Raw genomic sequence first — 12,481 nt, 5'->3', positions numbered from 1 at the left:
GAGGTGATCTTATCGAAACATATAAGATAATGAGGGGGTTCGACAAGGTGCATGCAGAGAGGATGTTTCCACACATAAAGGAAACTAAAACTAGGGGACATTGGACTAAATTTTCCACTTTTGGGCAGATCGCCCAAAAGTGGGTGTTATATTCAGCGTGGGCGGTAAATATGGGTTTTCAGATCGCCAGATTCTCGCCCATTTTCAAACGCCCTAGTTTCCATTTTATAAAATGGGCATTACCACGAGCGATCTGAAATGGGCGTTAGCGTTAAATCTCTCTGACCTTCTGCCGTAAAGTGTCGCCGTCCTTAGCAACGGCATGGCAACGCATGTTTCCCGTGATCCAGGAGATCAAGGGTCATCATTACATGCGTGTAAGAGGAGACAGAGAGAGAGGGAGCAGAGAGGGGGTGAAGGCATGTGTGGGTGTGGTGTGGCTGATTTGGGAGGAAAGAGGAAAAGTTTCGAGCTTAATACAAAATTGTGAGAAAAAAGTTAGCTGTTACCGGCCAGATATTGTCATGAATTTGGTGCCTATAATGGAGGGAGAGGAGGAGGTGACACAGCACGCTGGTGAGAGCAGTGAGCTGGGAGAGGATCAAATGGGAGGGCGAAAGAGAGCGAGGAGGTTCTCGGACGAGGCAAATACCTCCCTCTTGCAGGAGGTCGAGTCACGCTGGGGTCAATTGAACCAGGGAGGGCATGGGAAGCCCACCCCAAAAGGCCTACCAGAGGATATGGGCCAAGATAGCCGAGGTGGTCTCGTCGGCAATCAACGAGGTGCGTGAGGGCAACCAGTGCCGCAAGCGATGGAATGACCTTGTCGGATCCGCCAGAGTAAATCTTACATTTATTTACATGTACTTATATATTTATATAATTTGATTTGTAAGTGTCATGAGTGATTAAAATCAAATGTGAGGTCTTTCACTTTTACCGGGAATGTTGTTCTGAAAGCCTGCGGTCACGGTGTACGTCTTTCGGTAAAGAATGATAATTTTCATAATAATCATGATTACATCTGTCGGTTATGTGTTCTATCAGTCTCTGTGACAGTACCTAGCAATGATATCACGCAATGATCTCATGCCATGTCGCCCTGTTGTTACCTTTTACAGAAGAAGCTATCAAGGAATAGGGCCGAGCAGAGGCGAACAGATGGGAGCCACCAGTCATCATCGATCTCATCAACATCGAGGAGTGGGTGCTCGCACTCGTGGGGACCCAACCCTGGTCGGTTATGCAGGCAGCGGCAGAACCTGAAGTGATGCCACGTGAGTAAAGTTACACCATTACGTGATGTAAAGTCAATAGATGCCACACCCACTCATATCCGAACAATAATATATGATAGATGATTGCTAAAAGTGTCCTCTAAATAATGCTGGCCTCATGAGAATCATTGCAATGCAGAATGTGTTGATGGTCATGAAATGTGATGTCTGTGATTATTTTGATAGGGGTGGTGCTTTTGTCGTGCATATGCTGTGTGTAGCACTGGACTCACCTTGTCACCCTAGCACCCCCTTCTCCTCTAATAACCTCATTTATGTTTTGCTGCTCAGCCAGCAGTACGGCCCCAGGCAAGACCACAGAGGCCGGAAGGTGGGGGCCCGGGGCCAGACTCGCCGGAGGATTCTACATCTGGTACTGAGGAGCTCCAATTCTCGCCCTTCAATTTGCTGGGTCTGTTCTCCACAGATGAGAGTGCAGACTTCGAAGAACCTGCATCCCTATGTTCCAGAAGACATTCGATCCCAAGACCACCTAATCCTCCTGTGGCCATTCCCACCTCTACTCTGGAGGTACTGTGCCCAAGCACCTCGTCACAGGGCACCCCATTTGTCCCCAGGACGGCGCCGACCCCGCGGAGGTTTCGTGGACGAGGCAGGTCTGCTCCACAAGCGCCAGATGAGAGGGGCGACAAGGTAGAGTTGTCCAGGATGATTGTTGACATAGGTGACCAGATCCTACAGGCATTGGGGGCATATCCCGACAGCTGGCCAGCATCTCCGGCACTATGATGGAGTACGTTCCACGGATGGTGGAGGCCCTGGAGGCGATAGCCAGGAACACTGGTGGCACAGGCCTCCCACTGGTCCTGGAGCACGGCACTGAACCCCTTCGTACCGCATCCCCAGTACCAATGACAGATGAGAGCCAGGAACAAGATCTTGCTTCTGGATCGAAGAATGTTTCCATCTCGGTACCCACCGCTTCCGGATCTGTGCAACCACTGGCTCTGCCTTCATCCCCCTCAATGAGGCACCGCCTGAGGAGCTCTTTGGCCAGGCGGCATGGAGTGAGGAGGGGAAGGGGTAGAGGTGGGGAGAAGAAGGGGAAGGGGGAAGGAAAGTGAGGTGCATGTCCGCAGGTGATGGCTTTGTTATATTTCCATCTGATTGTATGCAATTTGTTGTAAGGTATGGGGGGAGGGGGCCACCCTGTTGGTTTGCATTTGTATTCTGTGTTGCTGGACATGTTGACCATTTGTTTGATGTCAATGTTCTAAAATGTGTGGTGGGGTGAGGTGGGGGTGGGGTGTTTTTGACCGTTATACTTATGATTTCAGATCAATGGTCGGATTAAATGTTTTTTATTTAACATAACATTATTGCGCATTGTCTCAGATAGCTGGACTGTTTCACACTGATGATTCTTTAATATGAAAGGGTATAATTAAACTTAACTTCAATCAACTTAAACTTTAAGTGGCACCAAGGTGATGCCCACCATTGATGTCTGAGCTGCACACACAGCAGTGTGTCAACTTTGTCAATAATAGCAACATTCTTTCAGGCAAAGCGCTCATTTCTGAGCTGCTGATGTAAGAGTCTTGCAGCTATGTAGCCACCATGGGTCCTTTCCTGCGGTCTGGAGGGGGCCATGGTCAGCCTGATTGTCTGGCCCTAGCTCAGCGTCCAGCCCCTCATCGTCCTCTTCCTCTCTCTCCTGAGGTGGACCATCAGTCCCTTCTAGCAATTCTTGCTCCCTCCTGATAGCCAGGTTGTGCAGCATGGAGCACACGACCACGAATTGAGCTACCTGATCAGGGTTGTATTGTAGCTCCCCTCCTGAGTGCTCCAGGCATCTCAAGTGCTGCTTAAGCACACTAATTGTTTTCTGGACCACATTGTGTGTGGCTCTGTGGCTCTCATTGTATCGCTTCTTAGCTTCGGTGTGGGTGTAATGCAGGGAAGGTGAGGGGGTCATCAGCCAGGTGGCAAGGCCATATCGTTTGTCACCAAGCTTCCAGCATTGACCTTGTGGCTGACTGGTAAACATGTCAGATACATCGCTTTCACGCAGGATGTGAACCTCATCGATGATGCCCGGAAATTTGGCATTCACTGCCATAATTATCTGGTCGTGGTCGACAACGAGCTGGACCATCAGGGAGTGAAATCCTTTTTGGTTGCGAAAAACCTCTGCGTCCTGAGAAGGTGCCCACATGGCGATGTGCGTACAGTGTAATGCTCCCTGCACCTTGGGGAAGTTAGCAATTTGGTAGAATCCTAGAGCCCTGTCAGTCTGAGCCTCCACCGTCATAGGGAAGCTGATAAAGTCCATCCTACATGCGTACAGGGCTTCAGCGACCTGTCTAATGCAGCAATGTGTGGCATGCTGAGATATAGCGCAAATGTCGACCATAACCAGATAATTATGGCAGTAGAACGACAGTGCCGCGGTGACCTTGACCTCGACGGACAGTGAGGTCCTGAAGGTGCTGGCAGGCTGCAGATCTCCCCCGATGAGCTGGCATATCTCACTGATAACCACTTTGTGGAAGCGCAGTCTCCGAAGGCAGGTGTTTTCAGATAAGTCACGGTAAGACCGCTTCTCCCTGTAAGTGCGTGGATGTATGGTCTGATCCTCCTCATCAGTCTGGCATGTCTTAGATTGGGCACATAATGATTCGATGTTGTGCCATTTGCACTCTGCAGCATCTGCATTGTAATCGATGCAGGCTGAGAAATGGCCCCATTCCAATAAAAGTATAATGCCGATTGTTCACATGCAATAAATTTCCTCACTAAGACACCTACAGTAAAATCCAATCAACCACATTATGATGAGATGTCTGTTCAGATGGTCACATCACCTTAAAAGACCTCCAGAGTACATCCAAACTCCCCGAAGTTGAAGCAGCCTTTTCAATGAAGCGACCTGCGATTTACAAAATGGCGTCCACACTGCTGTGATCAGTTCAGATCAGTTCAACTTTTTCACAGCGGTTTTTTCAACGAGCGAGATTGTGGGCGATATGTGTGCGAGGTGCTGAAAGTGAAGCTGGGCGATATACTGGCCGATCTTGGCCTCAGCTCCATTTCCCTGCCCGCTCCCCATAACCCTTCACTCCCTTATCGCTCAAAATGAGGTGTAACGCCCAGTTTTGGCAAATGTGATGTTTACGACATAAAAAAAGAGGGCAGTCGGTATTATTGAATCTCGGCGTTAATTACGTGCTGAAAGTAACGCTGGTCGATATTATGGGTGTTGTGTTCGCCCATTCTGATGATTACGCCCCAAATAAGTGGGCAAGCGGTATTAGTTTTTAAAGGCGTTACGTACATGCTGAAAGTAACGCCCGGCGATGTGACCGAGAAATGGGTGTGTTTCCATTTTGTGGCTAAATGGGTGATATCTGGGCGTTACACCTCATTTCAGTGTTAAAACGGACGTTAAGTGGGTGGTATGCATGCAAAAATAATAGAAAATCTAGCCCCATAGTCTCAGAATAAGGGGCCTCCCAATTAAAACTAAGTTAAGGAGGAATTTCTTCTCTCAGAGGGTTGTAAATCTGTGGAATTCTCTGCCCCAGAGAGCTGTGGAGGCTGGGTCATTGAATATATTTAAGGCGGAGATAGACAGATTTTTGAGCGATAAGGGAGTGAAGGGTTATGGGGAGCGGGCGGGGAAGTGGAGCTGAGGCCAAGTTCAGATCAGCCATGGTCTTATTGAATGGCGGAGCAGGCTCGAGGGGCCGAATGGCCGACTCCTGCTCCTATTTCTTATGTTCTTATGAACATATCAATGTTCTTACGCGGCTTGGTGTCAGATCGCATAACATTCCTGTGAAGCACCGTGGGACATTTCATTACGTTAAAGGCGCTATATAAATACAGGTTGTTGTCGAACACTGTGCCACCACCCCTGATGTGTCTCTATTAGCCTCCAAAACTCTGTCGTGTTAAGTTTCTAGATCTTCTGTCGGCCTCTCTGCTCCTTGGGAAGCAATGCCCCAAGTCTCCTCAACACTGGAGTTTCCCACGGCTGCCAACAATCACACAGAGCGACACAGAGTTGCAAAAGCTAAACCTCGTTTATTTATTTAAATCCACAATAATCCTGGGAATAATCAGTCACAAGCGTGAAGTATTGGTAACAGTGCAACTAAAGAGTCTCAGTCATAAGCACAGCAATAATTTACTGCAGCACAGGATCGTTGAGTGCCAATACAACATAATGACAATTAATTTCAGAGATTGCGCGTCGGCCACTGGGTCTTTCTCTCCCTCTCGTCGTGGATTTCATCCCCGCTGAAGAGACCCAAGCCCATAATCCAGGCCGACACTCCCCGGAGTCAGTACTGAGGGAGCGCCGCACTGTCGGAGGGGCAGTACTGAGGGAGCGCCGCACTGTCGGAGGGGCAGTGCTGAGGGAGCTCCGCACTGTCGGAGGGGCAGTACTGAGGGAGCTCCGCACTGTCGGAGGGGCAGTACTGAGGGAGTGCCGCACTGTCGGAGGGGCAGTACTGAGGGAGCTCCGCACTATCGGAGGGGCAGTACTGAGGGAGCTCCGCACTATCGGAGGGGCAATACTGAGGGAGCGCCGCACTGTCGGAGGGGCAATACTGAGGGAGCGCCGCACTGTCGGAGGGGCAGTACTGACGGAGCGCCGCACTGTCAGAGGGGCAGTGCTGAGGGAGCTCCGCACTATCGGAGGGGCAATACTGAGGGAACGCCGCACTGTCGGAGGGGCAGTACTGAGGGAACGCCGCACTGTCGGAGGGCAGTGCTGAGGGAGTGCCGCACTGTCGGAGGGGCAGTACTGAGGGAGCTCCGCACTGTCAGAGGGGCAGTGCTGAGGGAGCTCCGCACTATCGGAGGGGCAGTACTGAGGGAGTGCCGCACTGTCGGAGAGGCAGTGCTGAGGGAGTGATGCATTGTCGGAGGGGCAGTACTGAGGGAGCGCCGCACTGTTGGAGGGGCAGTACTGAGGGAGCGCCGCACTGTAGGAGGGGCAGTACTGATGGAGCGTCGCACTGTCGGAGGGGCAGTACTGAGGGAGCGCCGCACTGTCGGAGGGGCAGTACTGATGGAGCGCCGCACTGTCGGAGGGGCAGTACTGAGAGAGCTCCGCACTGTCAGAGGGGCAGTGCTGAGGGAGCTCCGCACTTTCGGAGGGGCAGTACTGAGGGAGTGCTGCACTGTCGGAGAGGCAGTACTGAGGGAGTGACGCACTATCGGAGGGGCAGTACTGAGGGAGTGCCGCACTGTCGGAGGGGCAGTACTGAGGGAGCTCCGCAATGTCGGAGGGGCAGTACTGAGGGAGTGACGCACTGTTGGAGGGGCAGTACTGAGGGAGTGCCGCACTGTCGGAGAGGCAGTACTGAGGGAGTGATGCACTGTCGGAGGGGCAGCACTGAGGGAGTGCTGCACTGTCAGAGGGGCAGTACTGAGGGAGCGCCGCATTGTCGGAGGGGCAGTACTGAGGGAGCGCCGCACTGTCGGAGGGGCAGTACTGAGGGAACGCCGCACTGTCGGAGGGCAGTGCTGAGGGAGCGCCGCACTGTCGGAGGGGCAGTACTGAGGGAGCTCCGCACTGTCAGAGGGGCAGTGCTGAGGGAGCTCCGCACTATCGGAGGGGCAGTACTGAGGGAGTGCCGCACTGTCGGAGAGGCAGTGCTGAGGGAGTGATGCATTTTCGGAGGGGCAGTACTGAGGGAGCGCCGCACTGTTGGAGGGGCAGTACTGAGGGAGCGCCGCACTGTAGGAGGGGCAGTACTGATGGAGCGCCGCACTGTCGGAGGGGCAGTACTGAGGGAGCGCCGCACTGTCGGAGGGGCAGTACTGATGGAGCGCCACACTGTCGGAGGGGCAGTACTGAGGGAGCTCCGCACTGTCAGAGGGGCAGTGCTGAGGGAGCTCCGCACTATCGGAGGGGCAGTACTGAGGGAGTGCTGCACTGTCGGAGAGGCAGTACTGAGGGAGTGACGCACTATCGGAGGGGCAGTACTGAGGGAGTGCCGCACTGTCGGAGAGGCAGTACTGAGGGAGTGACGCACTGTCGGAGGGGCAGTACTGAGGGAGCTCCGCACTGTCGGAGGGGCAGTACTGAGGGAGTGACGCACTGTTGGAGGGGCAGTACTGAGGGAGTGCCGCACTGTCGGAGAGGCAGTACTGAGGGAGTGATGCACTGTCGGAGGGGCAGCACTGAGGGAGTGCTGCACTGTCAGAGGGGCAGTACTGAGGGAGCGCCGCATTGTCGGAGGGGCAGTACTGAGGGAGGGCCGCATTGTCGGAGGGGCAGTACTGAGGGAGCGCCGCACTGTCGGAGGGGCAGTACTGAGGGAACGCCGCACTGTCGGAGGGCAGTGCTGAGGGAGCGCCGCACTGTCGGAGGGGCAGTACTGAGGGAGCTCCGCACTGTCAGAGGGGCAGTGCTGAGGGAGCTCCGCACTATCGGAGGGGCAGTACTGAGGGAGTGCCGCACTGTCGGAGAGGCAGTGCTGAGGGAGTGATGCACTTTCGGAGGGGCAGTACTGAGGGAGCGCCGCACTGTTGGAGGGGCAGTACTGAGGGAGCGCCGCACTGTAGGAGGGGCAGTACTGATGGAGCGCCGCACTGTCGGAGGGGCAGTACTGAGGGAGCGCCGCACTGTCGGAGGGGCAGTACTGATGGAGCGCCACACTGTCGGAGGGGCAGTACTGAGGGAGCTCCGCACTGTCAGAGGGGCAGTGCTGAGGGAGCTCCGCACTATCGGAGGGGCAGTACTGAGGGAGTGCTGCACTGTCGGAGAGGCAGTACTGAGGGAGTGACGCACTATCGGAGGGGCAGTACTGAGGGAGTGCCGCACTGTCGGAGAGGCAGTACTGAGGGAGTGACGCACTGTCGGAGGGGCAGTACTGAGGGAGCTCCGCACTGTCGGAGGGGCAGTACTGAGGGAGTGACGCACTGTTGGAGGGGCAGTACTGAGGGAGTGCCGCACTGTCGGAGAGGCAGTACTGAGGGAGTGATGCACTGTCGGAGGGGCAGCACTGAGGGAGTGCTGCACTGTCAGAGGGGCAGTACTGAGGGAGCGCCGCATTGTCGGAGGGGCAGTACTGAGGGAGGGCCGCACTGTCGGAGGGGCAGTACTGAGGGAGCGCCGCACTGTCGGAGGGGGAGTACTGAGGGAGCTCCGCACTGTCGGAGGGGCAGTACTGAGGGAGTGACGCACTGTTGGAGGGGCAGTACTGAGGGAGCGCCGCACTGTCGGAGGGGCAGTACTGAGGGAGCGCCGCACTGTCGGAGGGGCAGCACTGAGGGAACGCCGCACTATCAGAGGTGGTGGCTTTTGGCTGAGACATTAAACCGAGGCCCTGTCTGTCCTCTCGGGTGAATGTTAAGGATCCCACGGCCACGATTTAAAGAAGAGCAGCATGGTAATCGAAGAAAAATGTTGTCTCAAGCGTGACTAGAGACTGGGAGTAAACAAGATGAATGAGCAGATAATGTGCTTTATTTGAGATGTATGCACATAGTGGGGCCTTTAATAAGATCCGGACAGGAACAACAATCCGCAGAAGCAGCGACATATCTCGAACCTCCTCTTATTAAGGAAAGCAAGCCAATGGGTGCCAAGCACAAAGGAAGTATAGAGTACAAAATCAAGGAAGTTATGATGATCCTGTATAAAACACTGGTTCGGCCCCAACTCGAGCACCGTGTCCAGTTCTGGGCACCGTACTTTAGGAAGGATGTGAAGGCCTTAGAGAGGGAACAGAAAAGATTTCCGAGAATGGTTCCAGGGATGAGGGTCTTCAGTGACGTGGATAGACTGGAGAAGCTGGGGTTGTTCTCCTTGGAGCAGAGAAGGTTGAGTGGAGATTTGATCGAGTTGTTCAAAATCATGGGTCTGGACAGAGTAGGTAGAGAGAAACTGTTCCCATTGGTGGAAGGGTCGGGAACCAGAGGACACAGATTTAAGGCGATTGGCAAAAGAACCAAAGGCGACATGAGGAAAAACTTTTTTACGCAGCGAGTGGTTCGGATCGGGAATGCAGATGTGGTGTGGTGTATTGGGACATTTGGAAAAGCATGATTCAATCAAGCAGAGTCAGCATGGTTTTATGAAAGGGAAATCAGGTTTAACAAATTTTCTGGAGTTCTTTGAGGATGTAACGAACAGGGTGGATAAAGGGGAACCAGTGGATGTGGTGTATTTGGATTTCCAGAAGGCATTTGACAAGGTGCCACATAAAAAGTTACTGCACAAGATAAAAGTTCACGGGGTTGGGGGTAATATATTAGCATGGATAGAGGATTGGTTAACTAACAGAAAACAGAGAGTCAGGATAAATGGGTAATTTCCCGGTTGGCAAACAGTGCTGCAGGGATTGAGGCTGGGGCCTCAACTTTTTACAATATATATATTAATGATTGGAAGAAGGGACCGAGTGTAATGTAGCCAAGTTTGCTGACGATACAAAGATGGGAGGGAAAGCAATGTGTGAGGAGGACACAAAAAATCTACAAAGGGACAGAGACAGGCTAAGTGAGTGGGCAAAAATTTGGCAGATGGAGTATAATGTGAGAAAATGTAAAGTTATCCACTTTGGCAGAAAAAATAGAAAAGCAAATTATAATTTAAATGGAGAAAAATTGCAAAGTGCTGCAGTACAGAGGGACCTGGGGGTCCTTGTGCATGAAACACAAAAGTTAGTATGCAGGTACAGCAAGTGATCAGGAAGGCAAATGGTATGTTGGTCTTTATTGAAAGGGGGATGGAATATAAAAGCAGAGAAGTCCTGCTACATCTGTACAGGGCATTGGTAAGGCCACACCTGGAGTACTGCGTACAGTTTTGATCTCCGTATTTAAGGAAGGATCATCATAGGCAGTCCCTTGGAATCGAGGAAGACTTTCTTCCACTCCTAAAGTGAGTTCTTTGGTGAGTCCAACATGAGAGCCACAGACCCTGTCACAAGTGGGACAGATATTCGTCGGGGGAAGGGGTGGGTGGGACTGATTTACCACACGCTCTTTCCGCTGCCTGTGCCTGACCTCTTCACGCTCACAGCATTGAGATTCGAAGAGCTCAACGCCCTCCGGGATGCACTTCCTCCACTTAGTGCGGTCTTTGGCCAGGGTCTCCCAGGTGTCAGTGGGGATGTCGCACTTTATCAGGGAGGCTTTAAGGGTGTCCTTGCAATGTTTCTACTGCCCACCTTTGGCTCAGTTCCAATGAAGGAGCTCCGCATAGAGCAATTGCTTAGGAAGTCTCATATCTGGCATGCGAACAATGTGGCCCGCTCAGCGAAGCTGATCGAGTGTGGTTAGTGCTTCAATGCTGGGGATGTTAGCCTGGGCGCGGATGCTGATGTTGGTGCGCCTGTCCTCCCAGGGGATTTGTAGGATCTTGCGGAGACATCGTTGGTAATATACCTCCAACGACTTGAGGTGTCTACTGTACATGATCCATGCCCCTGAGCCTTACAGGAGGGCAGGTACTACTACAGCCCTGTAGACCATGAGTTTGGTGGTAGATTTGAGGGCCTGGTCTTCGAACACTCTTTTCCTCAGGTGGCCGAAGGCTGCACTGGCGCACTGGAGGTGATGTTGAGTCTCCGCATCAATGTCTGCCGTTGTTGACAAGAGGCTCCCGAGGTATGGGAAGTGGTCCACGTTATGGATGGCTGTGCCGTGGATCTTGATGACTGGGGGGCAGTGCTGTGCGGCGAGGACAGGCTGGTGGAGGACCTTTGTCTTACGGATGTTTAGTGTAAGGCCCATGCTTTCATCTGCCTCAGTAAATACATCGACTATATCCTGGAGTTCAACCTCAGAATGTGCACAGACGCAGGCGTCGTCCGCGTACTGCAGCTCAACGACAGAGGTTGGGGTGATCTTGGACCTGGCCTGGAGACGGCGAAGGTTGAACAGCTTCCCACTGGTTCTGTAGTTTAGTTCCACTCCAGCGGGGAGCTTGTTGACTGTGAGGTGGAGCATTGCAGCGAGGAAGATTGAGAAGAGGGTTGGAGCAATGACACAGCCCTGTTTGACCCCGGTCCAGACATGGATTGGGTCTGTGATGGATCTGCTGTTAAGGATCACGGCCTGCATGTCATCGTGAAGCAGGCGCAGGATATTGACAAACTTTTGGGGGCACACGAAATGGAAGAGGACGCTCCATAGACCCTCATGGTCGACAGTGTCAAAGGCCTTTGTAAGATTGAATATACTTGCATTGGAGGCTGTTCAGAGAAGGTTCACTAGGTTGATTTGGGAGATGAGGGGGTTGACTTATGAAGATAGGTTGAGTAGGTTGGGTCTATACACATTGGAGTTCAGAAAAATGAGAGGTGATCTTATTGAAACATATAAGATAATGAGGGGGCTCGACAAGGTGGATGCAGAGAGGATATTTCCACTTATAGGGGAAACTAAAACTAGGGGACATAGTCTCAGAATAAGGGGCTGCCCATTTAAAACTGAGATGAGGAGGAATTTCTTCTCTCAGAGGGTTGTAAATCTGTGGAATTCGCTGCTGCAGAGAGCTGTGGAGGCTGGGTCATTGAATATATTTAAGGCGGAGATAGACAGATTTTTGAGCAATAAGGGAATAAAGGGTTATGGGGAGCGGGCAGGGAAGTGGAGCTGAGTCCATGATCGGATCAGCCATGATCTTATTAAATGGTGGAGCAGGCTCGAGGGGCCGAATGGCCGACTCCTGCTCTTATTTCTTATGTTCTTATGATCTTATGTGCTGCCTGAAAGGTTGGTGGAGGCAGACTCAATCGTGGCTTTCAAAAGGGAGTTGGATAAGTAGCTGAAGGAAATATTTGCAAGGCTATCGGGAAATGGTGGGGTGGGAGGCAGGGGGGGGGGGGGTTGTGGGACTGGCTGAGGGTCAGCACGTTCTCGACGGGCTGAATGACCTTCTTCCGTGCTGTGCCCGTTCTATGAAACGCGTGGAACATTAGCGTGGCGGTGGATGAGAGACATGGGCAAAGGGAATGGTGCTGGGGAGGTATTTGAGAGCGAAGGGAGATGGCAAGGCAGAGGGGAAAGACCAGAGTGAGCAGTTACAGAATGCAGTGTCTGTTGGTCGAGACAGCACCTGTGCTTGCAGGTTATCCTCAATAAGACTGTTCCTGAGCCAACAGTGCTGCGAGATTGACGAACCTCTGCTCTACACATTGTGCCGTCAGGCGGGCATCAGAATCGTGGTCCCAGCAATCCCTGATGGTTTCCAAGACGCACTGTGAATCAAA

The 12,481-nt window shown here is 52.6% G+C and overlaps 1 protein-coding gene across 2 annotated transcripts in view; it reads right to left on the bottom strand.

Annotated features, from left to right (window-relative positions):
• Positions 1 to 8,385: 8,385 nt before the first annotated feature.
• Positions 8,386 to 12,481, bottom strand: part of LOC139281365 (bone morphogenetic protein receptor type-2-like) — a 61,135-nt gene continuing 57,039 nt past the window's right edge. For both annotated transcript variants that reach the window (XM_070901517.1, XM_070901518.1), the window contains one exon: positions 8,386 to 12,469. In XM_070901517.1, coding sequence (XP_070757618.1) covers positions 12,347 to 12,469 — 123 coding nt within the window. In that variant the 3' untranslated portion in view covers positions 8,386 to 12,346. The remainder of the gene's footprint in view (positions 12,470 to 12,481) is intronic.

Source organism: Pristiophorus japonicus, chromosome 15 (genome assembly GCF_044704955.1).
Source record: "Pristiophorus japonicus isolate sPriJap1 chromosome 15, sPriJap1.hap1, whole genome shotgun sequence".
Lineage (NCBI taxonomy): Eukaryota > Metazoa > Chordata > Chondrichthyes > Pristiophoridae > Pristiophorus > Pristiophorus japonicus.
This window is presented reverse-complemented; position numbering and strand designations above follow the sequence as displayed.